The sequence below is a fragment of the Helianthus annuus genome, chromosome 15 (genome assembly GCF_002127325.2).
Source record: "Helianthus annuus cultivar XRQ/B chromosome 15, HanXRQr2.0-SUNRISE, whole genome shotgun sequence".
NCBI lineage: Eukaryota > Viridiplantae > Streptophyta > Magnoliopsida > Asterales > Asteraceae > Helianthus > Helianthus annuus.
This window is the reverse complement of record NC_035447.2, coordinates 97,080,469-97,106,577: the sequence shown is the minus strand read 5'-3', so window position 1 is coordinate 97,106,577 and position 26,109 is coordinate 97,080,469. Positions and strand designations below refer to the sequence as shown.

Genomic DNA, 26,109 nt, shown 5'->3' with positions numbered 1-26,109 from the left:
GCGTTCAACCAGTTTATCTTATCGGCTGGATTAGTGGAATATAACATGGGGGGAGGGAGTTTTACGTATATCTCAGATAATGGCAGGAAACTGAGCAAATTGGATCGCTTCTTAGTATGCTTGGGTTTCATGGAGAATTGGCCTAATGCATCCGTCACTGCCCTTGACCGGGAAGCGTCGGATCACCGTCCTATAGTGTTGACAGTCTCCCAATCTGATTTCGGTCATACACCTTTCAGATTTTTTAATTCATGGTTTGAGATCCCGGATTTTACTACCTATGTGTTGGATAGATGTGGTAATTTCTCATTCTCGGGACCTGGAGATCTTGCCTTGGCTATCAAACTAAGATGGCTAAAAAACAACATCAAGGTATGGCTTAAAGAGGAAAAACATAGGAGGGAAGGAATTTATGGCAACAAGAAGAAAAGGTTGGCGTTCATCGAGAGCCTGGCGGAAGAACGGGCCCTTCTTGATGAGGAACTTAATGAAAGAATGGAGTGTAAAAGTTTCGTTGCTGATTTCGATAGATTGAAACAGTTGGATATCCGACAGAAATCCAGGTCTAGGTGGGCAATTGATGGGGATGAGAATTCCGCTTTCTTCCACCAAATCATCAACTCAAATATTAGCTCAAATAGGTTGAACGGATTGATGACCAATGGGGAATGGACCACTAATCCGCTTGCGATCAAAGAATCTTTGTTTGATTTTTTTCGCCTTCAATTCACGGAACCGATGCCAGTGAGACCGAACCTGGTATGCCCAAACTTGACTAGCATTACTGATTCGGATGCCGATATGTTGGTAAGCCCTTTTTCTGAGGAGGAAATTAAAGTTGCGGTATGGGATTGTGAAGGTGACCGAGCACCGGGGCCAGATGGTTTCAATTTTAAATTTATCAAAAGATGTTGGTCGGGACTTCGGTTGGATATCATAAAGCTTTTTGATAAGTTCTTCATGGAGGGATCTCTCAACAAGTGTTGTACATCATCCTTTATCGCTTTAATTCCCAAATCGAAAGATCCGACGGGGCCCGCAGACTTCAGGCCAATTAGTTTAATTGGTGTTATCAATAAAGTGATATCTAAAGTACTCGTGAACCGGCTTAAAGGGGTAATGGGGAAGCTGATTTCAGAACATCAATCAGCCTTTTTGGCGGGCCGAAGCATTACGGATGGCCCTTTGATACTAAATGAAGTACTTAATTGGTTAAAAGCGTCCAAGAGATCGGGGATGTTCTTCAAAGTTGATATCAGTAAGGCATATGACTCAGTTAACTGGGCTTTCCTTAATTCGATTATGACCCAAATGAACTTCCCAAGCAAATGGAGAGGTTGGGTTATGGCTACGTTATACTCGGCCCGTGCATCAGTACTAGTAAATGGGTCGCCAACTAGAGAGTTTGACTGTTCGCGTGGACTAAGACAAGGTGACCCGCTTTCCCCTTTCTTATTTGTCATTGTTATGGAGGCCCTAACTGGAATTATGAAACATGCTACCTCGCTTGGCCTTTTTAGTGGGATAAAAATCCCAAATGGTGGTCCATCTTTATCTCATTTGATGTACGCAGATGATGTAATGTTCATGGGTGAATGGTCGTCATCAAATGTGAATAATCTAAGAAGGGTGATGAGATGCTTTTACTTAGCCTCCGGCCTAAAGATAAATCTTGCTAAGTGCAGTATATATGGGATTGGAGTGAATGATCAGGAAGTACAAGATATGGCCTCTATCATAAATTGCAAACAAGGTACGTTCCCATTTAAACATCTCGGCCTGGTAGTAGGTGCAAATATGAATCTTACTCGAAATTGGAAGTCGGTGGTTGATATCTTTAAACACAGACTGTCACTATGGAAAGCCAAAACACTATCGTATGGTGGGAGAATAACACTCATAAAATCTGTCTTAAATTCGTTGCCGACATATTATTTCTCCTTGTTCAAAGCTCCTTTGAAAGTAATTGAGTCGTTGGATAAAATAAGAAGAGTGTTTTTTTGGGGGGATCGGAAGAAAAGGCGAAAATGAATTGGGTAGCATGGGATAAAACAATCGCTCCGGTGGAGTATGGGGGTTTGGGTTTCGGTTCACTTAGAGACGCGAATCTAGCTATGCTAGCTAAATGGTGGTGGAGGTTTAAAACAGAAAAGGATGCTTTATGGCGTCAAGTAGTATGGGCGATTCATCATAGACCGAGGGCATGGAGTGAATTCCCGGGTAAAGTCTCAATAGCTGGGCCATGGAAAAATATCCTTAGCATATGGCAACCGCTCTCCTTGGTTGGAGTTGATATGAAACAGGATATATCGGCGACAGTAAGAAATGGTAAAAGCATATCCTTCTGGCTGGACAGGTGGGCCGACCCATCGCCATTGTACCTAAAATTCCCGGACATCTTTAAAATCGAATCGGATAAAAACTGCAGCGTGGCGGATCGGTTGGGTTCCGGACAGGCTGGGCCTGCTCTCAATTGGGCCTGGATTCGGTCTGATTTAAGTGGGGTTGAAGCGGAACAATTACATCAGCTCACGGGCCTACTCAATGGTTATGTTCTTGAGTCTGGGCCGGATAGATGGGCCTGGAAATACGAGACCAGCGGGTTTTTCAGTGTGTCCAGTATCAAGTCCTGGCTTGGTTCTTTTAACCGATCGGTCCCGCAACACATTTTTAAGTGGAATAGTTGGGTTCCAAAAAAAGTAGCGATCGTAGCTTGGAGAGGCGAGATGGAGAGGCTCCCAACCAGGCAGGCTTTGTCAGCTCGGAACGTGCCGGTTTTGGATCAAAGATGTGTTATGTGTGGCGAGTATATTGAGACGTGTGAACACTTATTCGTGTCATGCCAGTTTGCACAAATAATATGGCAAAATGTTGCGGATTGGTGCAAGATTCCCCCTATTTATGCGTTTGGATTAAAGGATCTACTGGTTTTACACGAGTCGGTCTCAGGTTCAAGGATGAAGAGGAAAGCGCTGCATGCGGTAGTCTTGGTCTCGATCTGGTGCCTTTGGAAAGCAAGAAATGAGCTCGTATTTAGACAAACGAACCCGAATACCATCAAACTGTTGGAGGAGATTAAAGCAATGGCGTTTCTTTGGGTTAAAAATAGAGCTAAATTGGAGGCTTTCTCATGGGAGGCTTGGAGTCGCTTTTATTTTGGTTAGTTTGTAATGAACATGTATCTGGTTTGGTGTTGATGTAACTGTTGTATATTGGTGGTAGCACCTTGCTACAAGTGGAATAAAATTTTTCTGTCGGCCGTTCAAAAAAAAAAATAACATATTTGATTGGGCCGCAATTTTATGATATCACATGGGCTTACAAACACATGCAACCTGACAATTATGAGCAATTTCAGAATTAATGGCCAACACTCCTTTAATATCTACTGATTTTAATTGGACCTCAATTTGAACAAATCACATACAATATGTACCAATCAATTTCCCATGCAAACATTGAGTTAGCGGCCGACAACTTTAAAGCAAAGATTAATTCTATTTGACCACCTCGTTTCAAATAACTTTCAAACTGTTTCAAATGACTTGGTCACCTCGTTTCAAATTGTGCGACCACTTCGTATAAAATGGACTAATTTGGTGCGAAATGGATTATTTAGAACTCAATCCGTGCGAAATGGAGATTCAAATTCAAACGAAATGATGAACTTTCAAGCAAAATGGACCATTACGTGCGAAATGGAGTCCATTTCATACGAATTGATATTATTTGGTGCGAAATAAAGCTGATGTCTCGTGATTTCGGACCAAAAAATTTAGATTTCTCCCAAATGGCTTTGAATTAAGATCTGAAACTTTGTAGGGTTATAGATCAGGTGTTTTCGCACAACATATCCAAAAATCAGCTAATTTGGACCGTAAAAACCCGTTCAATTTTGCAAAATTTAGTTGAAAACGTGAAAGAATGAGTAGAAGTCAGAATTTTCCAGTGAAAACAAGCTAAATGGTAAGAACTCTTCATCCTGAGCTCTGATACCACTTGTAGGATTGTTTGCACGACCAAACGAGTCGTTCAGAAGAGTTCTCGGACCAAATATATCCGGACATCTAAAAATTTATGTAATCATTAAAATATTTTATTTTAGTGATTGGCATGATAAAATTCCATTCGTCGCGTAATTTGGATCGTTTTTGCGTTCGTTACGACTTCTGTCGTAATTAACCGAATAATGCAACCGTACGACCAAACGAACCGACATCCGAGATGCTTTTGAGCATATTTTAAGTTCCCTATACTTTAACTTCATTTTAGAGCCTTGAAATGAGGTTAACGGGGCTTAAACGTGTCAAAACGCATAAAAAATCAAGTTTGGACCTGTTCTGCCATTTAGTGAAAGTTCCTGCCAGCAAACAAGGCCCTTATGGACCTTGTTACGGTCTGTAAGCCTTCACTAGATCAGCAGAAGCCATTTTATTTAAAACCTAGCTGCTCCTTTGTTTTGCACATGGTTTCCTTCATTCTATGGACTGGTTTTGAACTCCCCTAGTTTGCTAAATTAGTGGGTACACATGGAGGGCTAAGATTGAAGCTCAGATTTCAAGAAATGATCCTAACGGTTTTGAGAAATCTATAAATACCCACCTTGATTCATTTGGTTCTTCACACTTGATCTAATTTATGATCTAAGTTGAAGCCTTTGCTTCATACCTGAGTATTTTAGATCAAGTTCTTCATTGCTTGGACCTTTTGTAAGTCTCCTTCATGCTTGTTCATGTATTTCAAGCATGAAAGTCAAACAGTGTTTGACTTTCTGCTTTGACCAGTCAATGGTCAACACGAAGTTCGTTTGAACTTCACAACATGAGCGTAACCACGATGGTCATAGTCCTTTGTGACTATACCTACGGATTACCACGTTGATTAGGAGTAGTGACGAGTCACAATTTCGGTCAAAATGCGTATTCATGCGTATTTTTGCAACCAAACTATTCTTGGGTATCAAAACCCTTTGTTTTGATATCAAAACCTGTTTTCTAACTTTGTTAAACATGTTTTAACATGTTTAACTCATCACTTTTAGTCTAGTGCTTATATAGAGTCGTAAAGTCAAGCGGTCTAAACCGCCGCTTAGACTTTCGAACTCGACCCGTTTGGTCGATCATTAGGAACCGACCAAGCATGTTTAGTGACCATAGTTGTATAGGGAATAACCTTTCGAGGTTATACCATATGGTCATTAGTTTAATTAGTTGTATGATAGGTTGTTTATATGCCTTAGGTAAAATGACCAAAATACCCTTTTCATGCATAATTGGTATACAAGCATATGTAACCTAAGCTTTTGTCACTTAACTAATTATGCAACATATTTAAACATGTTTAGGCATATAATACTTGTCATAGGACTAGTTAGGCATTCCGAACGTGTTTTACGCGAACGACGCGTTAAAGTAGCGTAAGCTACCTAAACGAGTCGTATTGGGTCGTAAGCATATAGGATAGGTTCCGTTTTAGTATGTAGGCTTTGTTAAACCATATCACATGAGTTCCAATACTCATTTGGTTTACGAAAACTCATCCTATCCGATCTCCCGATTTAGGTCCGGTTTATTAACATAGTTACCTATTCCGATCTCCCGGTTTAGGTCCGGTTAATTAACATAGTTACCAATATTAGGTGCCGGTTGATTTCCGTGATCTCTTTAGCTTTGCTTGGTTGTTGTTCAAGACTTCTAAGCATCCTCAAGTGAGTACATAGTCCCCTCTTTTACTGTTTTCAAATATTTTGGGGTGAAACACATGTGCCTACTTGTTAGTTTCATGCTTTTCATGTTTTTATATCATATGCTTACTATGTTTATATAGTACAAGTATAGTACATGATTTCATTATGTTTTGCTATATATGTTCATTTAGCATGCTAGCACATTGATTTTTTATATATTACATTTTGTTGCATATGTTCATCCAGCATATGGACACATTGTTTTACATTTTGATCCGTTTGAACCATTTGGAACTGTATGATCCGTGTGAATTATTTGATCCGTTGAACCGTTTGGAACTGTATGATCCGTGTGAATTATTTGATCCGTTTGAACCGTTTGGAACTGTATAATCTATGTGAACCGTTTGGAACTTTTTATCTAATCCGTTTGGGACTGTTTGATCTATTTGAACTATTTGAACCGTTGGGTTAGGGAAGTGATTAGGTAACGGGGCAGGTGTAATGTGATAAAAGCATGGTGGATACGTCGCTGATACTTCCTATATATAAGTGCTTTTAACACATTATATATCATTGCGTTATCTAGATCACTTGGGAAAAGGTTATCAAAACAAAGTTATATTTCAAGGTTTTTCTAACAATATAAACCATTTAAGTTTTATTACAAAAACAATTTACGATTTGGGTTTACAAAAACAAATGTTTTGGGTTAAGAATCATGGCTACGAGATTTTATAAAGTTATAACCATCTTGATTTGAGTTGGTTATTTATGTTGCAATACTATACACTTTTCAAAACAAGGTTTTTAAATAAAGTATCGCAACATGTAAACTAGCCATGAATCCGACACTCTCATAAAACCTATGTACTCACCGACATTTTTATGCTGACATATTTTCACATGTGTTTCAGGTACCATAGTTGATGATGTTTCATGATGATATTGATGCATACTCACATAGGATTGGACGAGGCCTTAGTGACTTAATACCAATTAAAGTCAATTTGTTCATGTCTTGTTTCTAATTTCAATACAATGTAATAAACTTAATTCAATAAAACGTAACTTTAATCCATGTGTTGTGAAACAATGACTCTGTTACGACACTCCCCGACGTTTTCGCCGCGGTTTGGTGTTTTAACACGATCGGGGTGTGACAGAAAAGTTGGTATCAGAGCCCATGGTTATAGGGAATTAGGTTATCAGTAATGCTTTGACCTACTCTATAACCTTCCTAGGACCCTAACGCGAGTTTTCTTGCGTTTAGTCGTAAAACAATACTGTCGCCTATCTTTAGGTGACAACCACAACAGGAACACAAATTTCGAATCTGCTTTGAAAACTAATCATCTGTTCTAGGATGATTTATTATAAGGTTTTGAACCTTCAAAGTTTTCAAAATCTTGTCAAAGTTTGGGTCTTAATAATGTGAACACGTGCAATCTGGAAGGGTGGGTGCCTGTATCCTGAGTTTTTTGTCTAAGGCTAGAGTGTTCGTACAAATCCACATAATCGGACCAGCCACTCTTACCTGGGAACTCTTGGGATGAGTGTCCACTTATAGGCTAAAGCATGTCTACGTGGTTCGAACAAATGAGGACCTATTTACTTTGATTTAGCTTTTGTGCGTCGTTTGTTTGCATTCGTGGTTCGAACAAATGACCATCACCCATGCCTTTTCGGTCGGTAATTGTAACATCCTTACCCAATGCCATTTCACTTGTTTTCTCTCTTGTTTCCCCTTTTAGAATGCCTCCACGACGCGATAATCAGGTACCTAATGAAGAACTGACAGCTATCATTACACAACAAATGACTGCTGCAATCCCAAACATCATTGCTCAATGTAACCAAGCCCTCAATAACAACAATAATGCTCCCTGTAACTTCAAGACATTCAACTCTGCCAAGCCATCAAAATTTTATAGGTCTCAAGGAGCGACTGCACTTCTGCAATGGTTCGAGAGTCTAGAGAGCACCTTCAGACATGTTCAGTGTCCAAACGAGCGAAAGGTTGAATTCGCATCTAGTGTCTTTGAGAAACGAGATTTAACATGGTGGAATGGTATGATGAGAGATAGGAGTGCCGAGGTAGCACTGGCTCAAACCTGGGAAGAGCTTCGAGCTCTAATGATGAGGGAATTTTGTCCTCGTCATGAGATTAGGGCATTGGAAAGGGAATTCGACGATCTTAAGCAAGATAGCGGTGAGTATCGAGCCTACACGAACCGTTATGAAGAGTTAAGTCTGTTATGCCCGAACATGGTTACACCTTTGGATAAGGCAATCGAAAAGTACATTGATGGCCTCCCTGACTCAGTACAAGACATTGTGACTGGTAGCAACCCCACTACAGTTAGGCAGGCCATTGAGCTATCCACTACCTTGACTGAATCTCAAATCAGGAAAGGTAAACTTTTTCGAAAGAGTGACAAGAAACCGATAGAGGAATCGAAACCAAAGGATGAACAGACTGAATCCTCCAAGAAGTCAAAGAAGAGAAAGGCTTCTCAGAACTTCGCCGTGGTTGCTCACAATGATCAAGCTGTCCCCAACCAACCAGCTCAACCCCCTGCTAGGAAGCCATACAACGGAACTGCACCCTTGTGCAACCAATGTAGCCTTCATCATCATGCCAGTGTAAAGTGCCGCAAATGCCAAATTTGTGGACTTATAGGTCATACAGCAAGAGTTTGCCCAGTTGCAGCTGCACCAAATCAAGCTGACAACAATCATGCTCAAGCTCGTTTTCCACCAGGTTCTTGCTTCAATTGTGGCGAGATGGGCCATTTCCGAAGAAATTGGCCAAAGCTTGCTAATGCGAATCCAGCTCAGGTGTGAGCATCTGACCAATTAGAAGACGACATTAATTAGAAATAATCAAGCCTTATGTATTATTTTCTTTTGTTGTCAAGGACTATGAAACAATTGTTGTTGTTGTTTATAAATAAATTTTTTATTTACATTGCGATGTATTTATGTGGTTGCATGTATAAACAACATATCCCCTATAATTCCGACAATCAAGGAATCGTATTCCTTGAAGAACAGACTACCCCTAAAATTCTTCCATTTTATGATCTCTTGCGTTTCCACGAAAATCCTAAGTACCCGTTTCTTCCAAGGAAACGAAGTACAAGGCGCAAGTTACAACTCTGGACGAATACCCAAAGTACCACTATAAATCCTTAATATGGTACCTAAGGGTATTTCCTTAAGTCCTTAATTGTTGTCTACCTTAATTCGAATATTACGTTTCCTTGTAAACGAAATCGAATTTTTGGAAGATCATCCTATCTTTTCAGATATATTCTTGAGGACGTTAAAGTCCATCGACTGGGTTCCTGGTGTACCTTGAATACCCATGTTCAAATCGATAGCAAGTTAATAGCAATTAAACAAACTGATAACAAATTTATAACCAAGAAAAAAATTATGTGCTTATGTGTTTATGTGTTGACCTAATTAAAGTTGTCTCGACCTTGTTCAAATTCTATTCCCTTCACATTATAAAACAAACTATGATTACTATGCAAGGAATTACGTAATTATGGATGCATACATAATTGTGGAATTTAGTGCACATAAACCACATCAAGTTTTATCATGTGTCTAGAGTTAACTCTATTCATTTCCATTTATGATGGAGCACCCATTGAGGAAAAATGAACTAGCTATTCATTTTTCACTTCTGAAAGAATATCCATTGAGGGAAATGAATATCCTTTTGATCACCCCTTCATTTCCATTTCTGAAGAATACCTGTTGAGGAAAATGACTCCGTCCGTTCATTTTCTTTTCTGAAGAATATCCGTTGAGGGAAATGAATATCCTTTTGATTATCCCTTCATTTCCATTTCTGAAGAATACCCGTTGAGGAAAATGACTCCATCCATTCATTTTCGTTTCTGAAGAATATCCGTTGAGGGAAATGAATATCCTTTTGATTATTTTTTCATTTCCATTTCTGAAAAATACCCGTTGAGGAAAATGACTCCGTCCGTTTATTTTCGTTTCTAAAGAATATCCGTTGAGGGAAATGAATATCATTTTGATTATTCCTTCATTTCCATTTCTGAAAAACCCGGTGAGGAAATTGACTCTGTCCGTTCATTTTCATTTCTGAAGAATATCCGTTGAGGGAAATGAATATCCTTTTGATTATTCCTTCATTTCCATTCAGAAGAACCCGCTGAGGAAAACGACTTCATCCGTTCATTTTCGCTTCTGAAGAATATCCGTTGAGGGAAAATGACAGGATTTTTCCTTGCATATCTTTGATGGGTTACTCTATGCAAATAGATAATACCCTAGATTCCATGCAAGACAATCGTTTAACACAACGTCACAGACAGACTCCTACGAATAAATTTCGGGACGAAATTTCCTAAAGTAGGGTAGACTGTGACATCTGTGTCACTTCAACCGTCAAACAAATACCAAATCAATGAAATACTGTGTTTTATACTTGGGATTTGTATAAATATGTGTATCATTTGCACATATCAATTCTTGTTCGATTTCGAGCTTTAAATCGCTTTCTAGAAGGTTATACGCAAACTGATGCATAAACGTAATTAGTTTAACGCAAAAAACACTTCGGAACAGTGACATAGGCTTAACATACCTTAAATAACCTTTACATAACTTAGAAATAAGTTTTGGAGGGTTTGGTGTGTCGAAATCAAGTTTATTCGCTTATAGGGACTAATTTCGACAAGCTGCGAAAGTATGCTGATTCGTACTGTAACGAACATTCCAGAACTTGATCATAAGTTTAGTATGCCCTAAATATCCTTTATATAGCTTAGAAATAGGCTTTGAGGGGTTCGGTGTGCTAAAACAAACTTTTTGGTCAATCAGGGACTAAAAGCGCCAAAAAGTGCACAAGTTTGCATTTTCGCGCATATCTTACGTTCTGAATATATCTGGATATCCAAAAATTTATGCAATCATTAAAATATTTTATTTTAGTGATTGGTATGATAAAATTCCATTCGTCGCGTAATTTGGATCGTTTTTGCATTCGTTACGACTTCCGTCGTAATTAACCGAATAACGCAACCGTACGACCAAATGAACCGACATCCGAGATGTTTTTAAGCATATTTTAAGTTCCCTATACTTTTTCATTTTAGAGCCTTGAAATGAGGTTAATGGGGCTTAAACGTGTCAAAACGCATCAAAAATCAAGTTTGGAGTCACAGGGGCCTGTTCTGCCATTTAGTGAAAGTTCCTGCCAGCAAACAAGGCCCTTACGGACCGTATGGACCTGGTTACGGTCCGTAAGACTTCACCAGATTAGCAGAAGCCATTTTACTTAAAACCCAGCTGCTCCTTTGTTTTGCACATGGTTTCCTTCATTCTATGGACTTCTATGGACTGGTTTTGAACTCCCCTAGTTTGCTAAATCAGTGGGTACACATGGAGGGCTAAGATTGAAGCTCGAGTTTCAAGAAACGATCCTAATGGTTTTGAGAAATCTATAAATACCCAGTTTGATTCATTTGGTTCTTCACACTTGATCTGATTTATGCTCTAAGTTGAAGCCTTTGCTTCATACCTGGGTATTTTAGATCAAGTTCTTCATTGCTTGGACCTTTTGTAAGTCTCCTTCATGCTTGTTCATGTATTTCAAGCATGAAAGTCAAATAGTGTTTGACTTTCTGCTTTGACCAGTCAATGGTCAGCACGAAGTTCGTTTGAACTTTGCAACGTGAGCGTAATCACGATAGTCATAGTCCTTTGTGACTATACCTACTAATTACCACGTTTATTAGGCGTAGTGACGAGTCATAGTTTCGGTCAAAATGCGTATTCATGGGTATTTTTTTCAACCAAACTATTCTTGGGTATTAAAACCCCTTGTTTTGATATCAAAACCTGTTTTCTAACTTTGTTAAACATGTTTTAACATGTTTAACTCGTCACTTTTAGTCTAGTGCTTATATAGAATCGTAAAGTCAAGCTGTCTAAACCGCCGCTTAGACTTTCGAACTCGACCCATTTGGTCGATCATTAGGATCTGACCAAGCATGTTTAGTGACCATAGTTGTATAGGGAATAACCTTCCAAGGTTATACCATATGGTCACTTAGTTTAATTAGTTGTATGATAGGTTGTTTATATGCCTTAGGTAAAATGACCAAAATACCATTTTCATGCATAATTGGTATATAAGCATATGTAACCTAAACTTTTGTCACTTAACTAATTATGCTACATATTTAAACATGTTTAGGCATATAATACTTGTCATAGGACTAGTTAGGCGTCCCGAACGCGTTTTCCGCGAACGACGCGTTAGAGTAGCGTAAGCTATCTAAACGAGTCGTATTGGGTCGTAAGCACTTAGGATAGGTTCCGTTTTAGTGTGTAGGCTTTGTTAAACCATATCACATGAGTTCCAATACTTATTTGGTTTATGAAACCTCATCCTATCTGATCTCCCGATATAGGTCCGGTTTATTAACATAACCTATATTAGGTGCCGGTTGATTTCTGTGACCTCTTTAGCTTTGCTTGTTTGTTGTTCAAGACTTCTAAGCATCCTCAAGTGAGTACATAGTCCTCTCTTTTACTGTTTTCAAATATTTTGGGGTGAAACACATGTGCCTACTTGTTACTTTCATGATTTTCATGTTTTTATATCATATGCTTGCAATGTTTATATAGTACACGTATAGTACATGATTTCATTATGTTTTGCTACGTATGTTCATTTAGCATGCTAGCACATTGATTTTTTATATATTACATTTTGTTGCATATGTTCATCTAGCATATGGACACATTGTTTTACATTTTGATCCGTTTGAACCGTTTGGAACTGTATGATCCGTGTGAATTATTTGATCCGTTGAACCATTTGGAACTGTATGATCCGTGTGAATTATTTGATCCGTTTGAACTGTTTGGAACTGTATGATCTATGTGAACCGTTTGGAACTGTTTATCTGAACCGTTTGGAACTGTTTGATCTATTTGAACTGTTTGAACTGTTGGGTAGATAAAATCAGAGGCGGAATTCATTGATTAGATCTTCCTTTCAGCTTGATATGCACTGAGATGTAGTTTAACTGTCGTTTGTATTGATATAACAACGTTACACGAGCTGGCGACACTTCGGCAGAGTTTCGCTACCGGAATCAGAATGTTACAAATGAGAAACCAAGACCTCCTATTTATAGGAAAGCTCAGATCGCATGAACCCATCCCACACGAACTGGTTCATCTCGTGCGAGTTGACAGGTTCCAATCTGTTTCCCGTTTCTTTCGTTAAACGTGTCTTGGTCTATCTATCCTATTGCACGACTCGATACAAGACGAAGTCAACAGACATATACACCAACAATAATCTTTTAACCATCAAAATAAGAAGTAAAAATAGGATCAAAGAAGCTTACTACTAGCACTAAGGCTAAGGAAGAACAAGAAGCAAGATGATGAAGAAATGTAGTGGATAAAAGCTCTTTGTGAAGGTCCTTCAAGTTCCAATGCTTCCAAGCCTCCTAAATATGCTTAAGACACCTTGTAGGATACTTAGATTACGAAGGAATGAATTGAAAAAGGATGATGGTGGGTGGAAGTGTATGGTCGTAGCTAATGGGGAAGGAGGAGAAAGAGTTGTAGTTTTGATGATGATGAAGATTATGTGTTATAATTCAATGGTTATATAGAATTTACTTCCAACATTCATTTAACTCTTGGTTATTATGTTCCAATCCTTACTAGCATATCCATTAAAATAATTAAAAGAAATCAAGGGGTGGGACCCTTGTCCCTAACCAGTTATGAGGGGGGGTCTAGTTGAGATAAAATGGTAAGTTAAGTGTTATAGTTAGATTTCAAGTATACTAGTTAAGGTTATATGTGTTATATGTTTATAGGATGTGTTGTGATGTTCGGTGACCATAACTAGCTTGGAAATAGTAAAACAATGCTTCTAGTGAAAATCTGGTGTTTTGGGTAGTGTTCGGTTGTTCGGTTGGTTACCGGTTCGTTAAAGTGCTAAGTCGCGCAGCTTAGTGTGCTTTATGTTGTATTTTATGACAGTTTTGGTTCCCGACACCTAGGAAGGTATTCAGGACCATTAAATCATAATTCTGCATTATATTTAGTTGTTAAAAAGCTGAATATTGCTGAATTTGTTTATTTTCTGCAGAATTTTGTAGTTTTAGTGTGTTTCTGGCACTTTCTGGTACCTAAATCATCACTAGGTAAGCAGTTTTATGATCCCTACTTTCCTACACTCTATTCTAGTGTAACTCTTGGTTTCGGGCTCATTCTGTGTCTTAACATCACGTCTGTCTAAGTACTGAACTCCCGTCAGTACTTCTTGTTTGTCTGATAACTGTGCTAACTTTGTTTTGTGCATTTATAGAACTATATTGTGTTGCATGTAGTAATGATAAAAGTCTTGCAACATTAAATGTCATTGTATGCATATAACAGTAATCAGAAATTCATTCGTCTTGTAAACTACATCATGCGCAGTCATTAAAGCACCGATTGCTGTTTAATTATTGTACAGAATGCATGGAAAAGTGCCAGTTGTCACAGAGGCAACGTTACCCTCGGCCATATTGGTCTGAGTCAGTAAGGATACGGTCTCGTAAGGCCGAAATATTGGAAGATAATAAAGAAAGTTATTAATGCAAAATGTGGCATGTCTCTCTTTTGGAGGCAACGCTACCCTCGGCCATATTGGTCTGAGTCAGCAGGGATACAGTCCTGCATACCCAGTTTAAAGTTTTAATAGTAGTTTATTTATAAGGGATTCAAGTCGTTCTTACTTCCCCCGATTTGATGCTATCTGCCTCAAGAGAAGTCCTAATAAACTTGAATCAAGTCCTCGCAGGATCTGTACACTGAACGAGGCAAGAACTTTACCCAAACCACCCTTCTAACCCCCTTCCAGGTAGTTAACGTGTTTTATATAGACCATAAAGACATGAATGAGTGAATCAACAAAACATGAAGAGATGATAAAATAAAGTTCACTTTCAGTATAAAAAAAACTAGTTATTAAAGTTATTAATACATATCCAAATAAAAAGTTAACCAAAACGTAGAAATCAAAAGTACTACATAAAATATTTGTCTTCACCAAGTGATATAAGAGATTAGTCAAGCATGACCTTTGTTTGACAAGAACTCTTACGATTAAGCATGACATTTGTTTGACAAGAACTCTAAGATTAGCCAAGTGATGTAAGAGATTAATTTAATGAATTTATTTTCTTCTCATATTGATGTTTAATCTCTTTCTTATTGCTCTATGATGATAATGCTTACCATAAAATGATAAAATTGTCTCTACAATATTTTTATCACCAATATTTTTAAACCCCTTAAAGATATTAACTTCCATCAAATTAAGTACCTAAAAGTATAGTACCAACACAAAGAAATTAGTTTGCACCAAAATAAATATTTTTTGTAAACCGCTTTATCGACTTATTAAATTTTTTTAGAGTAAATTACAAGTTTTGTCCTTAACGTTTCCAAATCTTGCACGTTATGTCCTTTAGTCCTAACCTAGTTAGATTTTTTTGGTTAAATTAGATTGCACAAGGGCATTTTAGTCTTTTTACCTTCTTAGGGGGCATTGTTGTAAACAACTTTTAATGAGGGACTCTTTGAACAAAATCAAAAAATAAAAGGTTTTATATAAACTTTATATTCTCTCTCTCACTCTCATCAGATTTTCCCTCTCTCTCTCTTCTCTCCCTCTCTCATCTGAAAATCCATTCCGGGACATCTCTCTGTTTTATGAAACAAGAATGGTTGTTGGAGGTGATTAGGGGCCATCTTTCTGTTTTATGAAACATCATTACAGCACCGCACCGGAACAATGATTCGAATCAATCAATGAAACCTCACATCCATCGATCGAAACCGGCTCGGAAATCGGCAACGGCACAACGAATGAACCTGAAACGTTGAGTACTTGAAGCTGAATCGGCATCGACACAACGAACGAAGGAATCAGAAATGAATTTGTTTGATTTTTTTTCTCTCTCTATCTCTTTAAAACCCCATTTGTATATTTTTTTCTGATTTGTACAAATCTTTCAATCCTTATAGCTGCCAACATTGAAACGATTGTGAATTTGTGGATTTTTGGTTGTTAAGTTGATTGGGGGATTTGGGGATTTTTGGTTGTTTGAGTTGTTATTTGGGGATTTTGGTTTTTGATTTTTGATTTGGAGATGGCAGTGGCGGTATAGTGACGGGATCGATGATGGTGGTGGATTAGATTGAATGTGGTGGTTGATGGTGGTTGTTAGCGGCGGTGGAAGTGGGTGGTTGGTGGTGGGATGGTGACGGGTGGGTGGCGGACGTTCAATCTGTTGCTGGGTTTTTTTGGTTACATATCTTTAAACCAAAAAAGGGTTTTAATTTGGTGAATTCATACATTTTTTTTTGTTACAAAGAGGTATTTATGGTTTTGTTCAGTAGGTTTTGAGAAAAGTTCTGCAAAACAGCAAATCAAATTAGTGTTTTAGATTGAATTTGGTTAAAACCCTTTTGACGAGTGGTTGTAGGAGGTGATTAGGGGCGGCGGCGGTGGTTGTGTGAGGGGCGGTGGGTGAAGCCGAGAGAGAGAGGGAGTTGATGGTGATGATCAGTTGATGGTGGTGGTCTTGCTAGAGAGAGAGTAGGAGAGAGAGAGCTGATATATTAATAATAATAATTTTTATAAATATTTTGTTTTCTTTTCTTTTTTTAAATAATATTAAATAAATGGGTAAAAAGACTAAAATGCCCTTGTGTAATCTGATTTAACCAAAAAAATCTAATTAGGTTAGTGCTAAATAACATAACGTGCAAGATTTGGAAACGTTAAGGACAAAACTCATCAATTTTAAAGGTAAAGGACAGCGCCTGAAATTTGAGACAAACATAAAGTACAAAACTTGTAATTTACTCATTTTTTTAACATCATCTCACCATAAGACCGATCCAATCATCCAAACATTCTAATTTGTATGTTGCCATCCAATTATTAAAGCATACTCATTGAAAGTAATAAAATCAAATTGTTTAATAAAAAGTCTTCTCATGTTGCACGCCCTCAACCATTAAGCCACCATTACCAACACACTTGGTTAAACTTGTAGTTAAATATTCAAGAATATTATCATCGTGCTTAGGGTTGTTTAATAAACGAACGAACGTGACCTCTGTTCAAGTTTGTTCATTTAACTAAACAAACGAAATTTTCTTGTTTGTGTGTGTTTGTTTAATAAACGAACGAACACAAACGAAATTCTCGCCGAACAGTTCACGAACTATTCACTGAACTTTAGGTTCGTTTGCAGCCTAATCGTGCTAGCATGAATGAGTTGAACCTTGACAATCATGAGCATAAGTCGACTAGTGTTTTCACTAATATTAGTGTCTAAGTCATCACTATTTTATAGTTTCAACGTCATAGCTATCATATATGGGTATATTTTTAATATAACATAATGCATATTGAATATTAACGTTTGGATTATAAATACATTATAATATAATTTGGATTTTAGTTTAAACAAATTAAACCAACAAGCTTACCTTGGCACGGGTTCGGCTTCTTTATAAATGAGTCAATTTCTAACAGGGCAGAGCCAGTGTATTAGAAGGGGTAGCACGAGCTACCTCTCAACCCGTCTTCGTACCGTTTTTGTAGTAAAAAAAAAAAAAAATTCTGATTTTATACAAATGATACCGTTGATCCATAAAAGATATATATATTGGGATGCCCTGAATTTTTGGGCTAGAAACGAAGCAAGTCCAGAGCCACAAGCTTTGTAAAAAAACTTTGACCTGGCCCAGCAAAATTGCTATACCCGGCCCATTAGTGATTCCCGTTATCAGGAAAGTCAGCATAATAATATTACAGATAGATACAGAATCTGCCTGCCTGCCAAGCCAACTTCATTTTTATACCTTTCCTCAGCTCAGGCGCATGCAGCAGACGTACCGTTCATTCTCCGCTGGATATTCTCTTTCTCTTCCATTTTTGTGAAACAAATTCAAACCTTCACTTTTCTATTAAAAAAAAGTTGCAAACTTTTCAAACCCCTGTTACCTTAAACCTCTGATCAATCATTTTCCTTCCACATGAATTGATCATTTCAAAATATACCCATTTGCCAAAAAGGTGAAATCTTTCTTTATGGTTTGAGTTGTGATTTTTGATTGAAAGTGTGAAAAGATCGTAAATTGGGTTGTGGGTCTTTTGATTTTTGTGTTTTTAGTTGAAAATTGTTGGTTTAGGGTTTGTTTATTAAAATGGGGGGAATGTCGTCTGATAATGTTCATGGGCTTGTGTTAGCTGTGTCTTCAAGTGTGTTTATTGGATCCAGCTTTATTATTAAGAAAAAAGGTCTCATGAATGCTGGTGCTACAGGAATTAGAGCAGGTTTTCTTTCATCTCTCCCTCTGAATTTTCGTTTTTAGAAATGTTTATTTGTATGTTGTGAACACAATAGGGTTTATGTCTTAATTCTGATCAAATCTTGTTAACTTATGGGTTTTGTTATTTATACATAATCCTTGGTTTATATTATGGGATTTGTTAACTTTTCATGATCAAGTCTTGTAGCTTTTGGGTTTTGTTAATTATACATGATCAAATCGTGTTTTAACTTATTCAATTAAATTTACATGATAAGATCTTGTTAACTTATGGGCTTTCGTAATCAAATCTTGCATAACTGACGTGCTTTGTTAATCTTTCATGACGTGAACTTATGGGTTTGATTAATCAATCTTATGTTTCTTTGATTAGGTTCAGGAGGCTATTCTTACTTGAAAGAACCCTGGTGGTGGGCCGGGATGATGAGCAGTAAGTTCTATTAGTCATTGCTACAATCGAGCTCACGATTTTATAACGGTTTATTAATTAGTATTACTCTAAAGTTGATCGTATTGCAGTGATCATTGGTGAGGTGGCAAATTTTGCAGCTTATGCATATGCTCCAGCAATACTTGTAACCCCTTTAGGAGCTCTAAGTATGATAATCAGGTAGTGAGTGTTGCTGTCTAATATTTTTCTGATTTAAATGCTAAATAAATTTGATAATATACTTACCTATTATCCTATTGTTATCTGTACCACAAAATGTTATTCAGTGCAGTTTTAGCCCATTATTGTTTGGATGAGAGGTTGCATATTTTTGGTGTAGTCGGGTGCGCACTCTGTGTAGTGGGTTCAACCACAATCGTCTTGCATGCTCCACAAGAGACTCAAGTTAAGTCAGTTAAAGAAATTTGGTTCTTTGCAACCGAGCCTGGTACGTTATATCATAAATCTTTATATTTTTAGATGGTATATTGGATTTTAATAATCCCAACTATTCGCCGTAGGCCGCTAAAAACGGTTTTCCGGCAAAAAAGGAGTTTTCCGACGACTTCAATAATTGAGCCTTTTACTAGAAAAAGGTTCCTAAAGGTCCGTAATAAGGTTACAAAGAGGTCTGGGACAAAAATGTTGAGTTTTCTGGCAAAAAATGAGTTTTCCGGTCAAAAACGTTTTTTCGGCCACCGGAGACTAACGGTGTTTGGGTTCTGTTAGTCAGGGTCCATTGGAGGCCAATATGTTAATAGTTGGGACTGCCAGTGGTTATTTTTGAAGTTGGGACTGTTGGCGGCCAATGACGAATAGTTGGGATTATTAAATCCAATATTCCTTTTTAGATCATATATTTAACAGAAAAGATTATGCTTTTTGGTTTTATATTCTAACACAAACTTTTAGGGTCTTTAAACAGGATTTCTGGTTTATGCCTGCATTGTATTGGTTGTTGTTGGCGTACTTATTTACCGTTATGTGCCACTCTACGGTGGGACCCATCTGGTCGTATATGTAGGGATTTGCTCTCTTATGGGCTCCCTCACGGTCCGTGCTGTTTTCTTTAAATCTTTCCTTTCATTTATGTTTTCGCGTTTTCTGTCCCTCTTTAATGCTTGTTAAAAATTATAGGTTATGTGTGTGAAAGCAGTAGGAATCGCCATGAAATTATCGTTTTCAGGAAGTAATCAGTTCGTATACTTCCAAACATGGTTTTTCACTGTGCTGCTTTTCGGTTTCATTCTTACGCAACTCAACTATTTGAACAAGGTAATTTTAAAATGTATAGTTTACTATTTATTTTAAAGTAAAATGCCATTTTTGTCCTTGAGGTTTGGCCAGTTTTGCGACTTTTGACCAAAGGTTTGTTTTTTCGCATCTGGATCCAAAAGGTTTGAAATCTTGCCATTTTCATCTGGCTCATTAAGTCCATCCATTTTTCTCAGTTAAGTCAGGGGTATTTTCGTCTTTTTTGTTAACTTAAAGGGCAATTCGGTCTTTTTCTCTTTTGTACAAGCATTTAATATACCCTTACTAGATAAAAAAAACACTGTATTGCCCTTTAAGTTAACAAAAAAGACGGAACTATCCCTGACTTAAAGGAGAAAAATTGATGGAGTTAACGAGCCAGATGAAAATGGCGAGATTTCAAACCTTTTGGATCCAGATGCGGAAAAACAAACCTTTGGACAAAAGTCGCAAAACTCGGGGACGAAAATGGTATTTTACTCTATTATTTAAATTCGAACATAAAATTTACAAGTAATGCGTTCTTTATTAAAATAAAATTGTGTGTTTGCAGGCACTAGACACCTTCAATACTGCTGTCATTTCGCCGGTGTATTATGTGATGTTTACAAGCCTCACCATCTTGGCTAGTATGATCATGTTCAAGGTGATTTACATTTTACAGTAACCATGACATCAAATTAAAACTTTCAACTTTTTTTTAACATTTTCTTGAAATTTATTATCCAAACTGCAGAACTGGGATAGTCAAAACGCATCGCAGATTATATCTGAACTCAGTGGTTTCGTGACTATTTTCTCGGGGACGTTTCTCCTTCATAAAACTAAGGATATGGGAACTCCAGCAATACCTTCACAATCCCCTAAACTTTCAAATCCATCAACCAGAAGCCGAAACCAAAGCCCCGTAAGGCCGGACTTGTAAAATGGCACAGGTTGTTGTGGTGACTGGTGGTTGACCAAAGCTCCGGTGACCCGAGTTCTGAAATGTCACATGCTGTTAGAGGGTCTGTGGTAGATTAAGATGTTATTAACAAGAGAGTTGCTAGTGCATATATGGGTAGATGCTGCTGCTGAGAAGTGAGAACCATGAGGATTTGATTCATACCTTTGGCTCCTTTTATTAAATATTGATTATTATGATTTTTTGGCTTACATTCATGTGCATATTGTGACAAAACTGTTAACAGATTTTTTGTTTCTTTGTCAATTTTTAGCTCTAACTTTTGGCATTTATGTATTTATTTTTTCTTCTTAATATATTGGATTTGAAATATTACTGCCACTGTTCAAATAATTATTAAAATTGTTTTTTTTTTTTTTTTGAAGTTACAAAATCAAACATTTTTTACAAACAGGCAAATCGCAAAACCTATATTTTTTCACTCCTTCATTGTTAATTCTTTTAAAGTTTTATATAATTTTTTTCAAGTTTTGGTAATATTACTATTTATTTTTTTTTTCCAAAATCATCTATTATATTAGTTGTTCATTTAAATTATTGTCTATTTAGTAAGAAAAAATTACACCGTTAGTACTTGTGGTTTCTATCAAATTTCAGTGTCGGGTACTAATAGTTTTTTGTTGCAAAATCATGTGTTAACGTTCTAATTTGTCATAATGTTGAGTGATAAGGTCAAACATTGTTAACTTTTCTAATAAGTCTTACTAAAATGACTAAAATTCCCTTTAATAATTAAAGTTTTTAGGCATTTTGTAAAACTTAGAAATTGCAGGGAATATATATGTTAAATAACCAAACTTGTTAAATCAAACAAAAAGAAAGCACACTGATACGTGGTCGAAAACCAGTGTTCTAGCATATTTAAGTTGATGTTTTTACATAACTTTTAGTTTCGAATAGTCTACTTTTGATTGAAATTGTGTTTTGCAGGTCTAACGGAGTTTAAGGAGCTATACGGAGCATCGGGGCGGAAAACGGGTCAACCAGGAAGGCGAAAATGGAAAAACATAAAACAGGAAATGGGGAGGCCGTCGCCGACGCCCCCCAGATAATCCCGTCGCTCGAAATTCGTCGTAGGCAGTAGATTTGGACGTCGGAGGAAAACCGGTGACACAAGCACCGTCGCCGACGCCCAATAGGGTCGTCGGCGACGCCCCCATCTAGTCTGTTACGCGGATTTTGTTTGTTGGTTGTTTGGGGACGCATAAACATGTTTTGGCCATTTTTGAAGGGGTTACATAATTTTTGAGTTTTGAACACCACTTGGGAGCCAAGAACTTCATCCCCTTCAATCTTAATCATTCCCAATCACCCATCATCATCCGAATTCATCATTGATAATGCTAAGACTAATCCATAACTATCATCACCATCATCCAATCTTCATTCCATTCACCACCACCATTCACCACAAACCCTAACTCTCATCATACCTACCTTCAAAACTCCAAGATATCAACATTCAAGCTCTCATCATCCGGTGATAAGTTCCGTTCACCATGAGCGGCTAATTCTCGCGGGTTTCACCCCGGTGTAAACTTTTGTAAGGTTTAGGGTTTGCTATGTGTTCTTTAGTTGATTTGTGACAAATTGCTTTGTATTTTGGATTGATTGATAATTGTCTTGCATTTGAACTACATTTGTGAATTGTCGAATGATTATAAAATTTTACTTTGCGAAATAAGTTTGTGTATTTATGCTTTATCTTTCAAGAGGTTTTACTTGTCCGAGTTAACAAAGTGCATTGAATGACAAATTCAATATTGTTAATGACAAATTCAATTGAATGAATCTAAAAATGAGTAGCAACCCTAGACTTTGCAATTGTTGAACCAGGTGTGAACCTTGATTCTCACTTATTGTTTACATCATCAATCTAGTTTTCGTACAATAATTCTAGTTTTTCATAGTTAATTAGTTTAAAAAAATGTCAGTGTAATCCGACACCTTTTCAACCAAATAATTAATCAAATTAAAACCAGTCACTTAGAGAATACATGTTCAGATGAGGGGGAGTATTATATAATTTGCACTCATTTTCTCTTCACTAAGTTTTGTTCCAATAGGGTTTTCATAGTAAGGTTGTTAATGAGGCAATATATCTGAACCTAAGTATCATGGGGAGACAACGCGCTGCACTCTTTATTCCTTAGCTATGGTTTTGTCCCATATGGTTTTCCTAGCAAGGTTTTTAACGAGCCAACATCACCAAGCGTATTAAAGGTATGTGGATAGTCCAGGGGGAGTGTTATGAATGTATCATAATGGTGACTCTTCACATACAAAACTCCTATCTCTTTGATTTCTTTTGTATTAATGTATGTGCCTATATATAATGGCATTTGTATATGGTGTATATAGATCAATGAATAAGAATTCTCTATGTTCTATTCTCTACATGATTTTATAGTCTCATTCTCATGTTATATACTTATATATTGGTTGCTAATAGACCGTTTTTACAACAATTTATACTTTATGCAAAATATATAAATCGTTAGAAATCTATATATTAACCTATAAATTTTGCCTTTAATTGTATACTATTTAACCATGATGTTTTGATCATAGGTTTAATCAAATTAGTTTTTGGACTATAAACAATTTTATTAATATTGTTAAATTAGACATAAGAATATTTTTGGTTAAATTGGACTATAAATATAAAATTTTGCAAGTTACATTAAAAATATATTTTTGATTAAAATAAGCATGCAAGTCACATTATATCAAGTGTGTATATTATATGTATATATAGACACACACTTTGTCGCGAAATTATATATATTATTCTTGTACCCATAGTCCATTGTTATGAAAATTATAAATCTATATTTTTATTCATTTTATACTTATATTCATGATCGAAATCAAAAAATCGTTTAGACTAAATCATTATTTGTTGGTATTCTTAGTCAATCTTGATATATATATATATATATATATATATATATATATATATATATATATATATATATAGGGGAAGGTTCATTTGAGAAGAAAATTTTATTGAGAAGAAAAAGAATAAAAGGGTACAATTGTAAAACATTAAATAGTTTTTTTTTCATATCTCATTTATTATTATGTTTGACTAATTAATTAGTCATTAAGACTATAATCTTTCATACTAAATATTTTTGCCTACACACATCAAAAGTTATCCTACAAATTTCGAAATTTATCCTACACATATTGAAATGTATACTACACAACTCGTAATTTATCCTACACGCCTCGTATTTATCCTACACTATAAATGAATTTTTATTTTTATTTTCTGTGAAAAATATATATCTTAAAAATAAGTTACAAGTTTAATATAGTTAGTTATTAAAGATGAAACTACCAATTAATGATGTATGTAAGTTTACTAATATACCCTTATAGTTACATTAAGTACAAATATTAAATGAAGTCTAATGAAACATTTCTATTGGTTGAAATTTCTTCTTTTTTCTTCTTACAAAGAATTTCTTCTCATTTGAACCCTCCACTATATATATATATATATATATATATATATATATATATATATATATATATATATATATATATATATATATATATATATATATATATATATATATATATATATATATATATATATATATATATATATATAGGATTAGGTTCAAGAGTGAACACAAGTGTAGCTTGCGAACTGAGCGAACTAATCCTGGCCATACACATGTGTAGATCAATGGCCAGGATTTGATGTTGAAATACACTAGTGTATTATACGATTTGATGATGAGATCCTGGCCATACACGTGTGTAGATCAATAGCCAGGATTTGTTCACTCAGTTCGCAAATACATTAGTGTTCACTCTAGAACCCTACCCTATATATATATATATATATATATAGAGAGATAGAGAGAGAGTTAGGTTCAAACGTGAACAAATTTCCTAGCGTGAACCGCGTGAACTGATCTGAACCATTGATTTCATATACATAAAGAAAGGGTAAGATTGTAACTTTATATAAATATTCAATTTAAATTATTTTGATATTAATTTCAAAATCTTAACAATAAAGGAATATTCAGTTTCAAAATCTCTTCAACATTTGTCGATAATTTTGACAATTTCAAAATCATAACTTACTCCATCATTAATCCACTTACTTGGTTGTAAATCAATCATTTGAAAATGGTACAACCTAACCTCGCTTTCAGTTTCAAATACCAATTTTCTGCAAAAAAAAAAAAAGTCATTATAATTAAAAAAATCAACTCGTACGCATGTGTACATCCCAACTCCGTTTGCAGTTTAATTAAGTACACATGTGTATACTGTACATAACCTTATCGTACACATGTGTACATCGTACACATGCTTTCACATATACATACACATGTGTACACCAGTAAACTTTATATCCAAAATAATAAACAAACAAACAAACCATATATCATCTGATTACCACTATGTACATCGGTGTACATCAACATTTAAACACAAAATTTTTATAAACCATTAAACATGTGTACTTCGGAACCATACTACTAGATAACTCAACATACGTTATTGATTTTCTTTTAAAGGGATATGAAAAGATTTCACAAACAATAAAATAGAAAATTACGGGATACGGGATGTTATCTTTAATTCTGGAAATAGTCTTCCATTTTGATTTAAATGACTATTTTAAGCTAATTACACTATTACCCTTTTGCTTTTAATAAAAGATTAAAATCTAACCTATTAATTACAATCATGACACCCCTTTCAAATATCAAGATCATATTAATCAACGGTCCAGATCTGTTCACGCTGTTCACTCTTGGGAGGTTGTTCACGCTGGAACCTCACCCGAGATATATATATATATATATATATATATATATATATAGGGGAAGGTTCATTTGAGAAGAAAATTTAATTGAGAAGAAAAAGAACAAAGGGTAATTTTGTAAAACATTAAATAGTTTTTCACTTATCTCATTTATTATCATTTTTGACTAATTCATTAGTCATAAAGACTATTATCCTACACACTAACTTTTTTTTGCCTACACACATCAAAAAGTTGTCCTACATATTTCGAAATTCATCCTACACGTTGAAATTTATCTTACACAACTCGTAATTTATCCTAAACAACTTCTAATTTATCCTACACTTTAAATTATTTTAGTTTATTTTTTTGAAAAGATATATATTTTGAAGATAAGTTACAAAAAATTTAATGTATTAGCTATTAAAGAGGAATACTATAAATTAATGACATGTGTAGATTTACCAATGTACCCTTATAGTAACATTAAATACTTATATTAAATGAAGTAAAATAAAACATTCTTATTGGTTGAAATTTGTTCTTTTTTCTTCTTACAAAAAATTTCTTCTCATTTG

At 35.9% G+C, this 26,109-nt stretch overlaps 1 protein-coding gene across 1 annotated transcript; it reads left to right on the top strand.

Moving 5' to 3' along the window:
• Positions 1–17,619: 17,619 nt before the first annotated feature.
• LOC110911992 (probable magnesium transporter NIPA1) lies at positions 17,620–21,012 on the top strand. Its single transcript, XM_022156654.2, has 8 exons — positions 17,620–18,107; positions 18,477–18,533; positions 18,623–18,713; positions 18,821–18,981; positions 19,459–19,586; positions 19,671–19,808; positions 20,341–20,433; positions 20,524–21,012. The coding sequence occupies exons 1-8, from the start codon at positions 17,978–17,980 to the stop codon at positions 20,710–20,712; spliced, it is 987 nt and encodes a 328-aa protein (XP_022012346.1). The 5' UTR covers positions 17,620–17,977; the 3' UTR covers positions 20,713–21,012.
• The last annotated feature ends 5,097 nt before the right edge of the window (positions 21,013–26,109 follow it).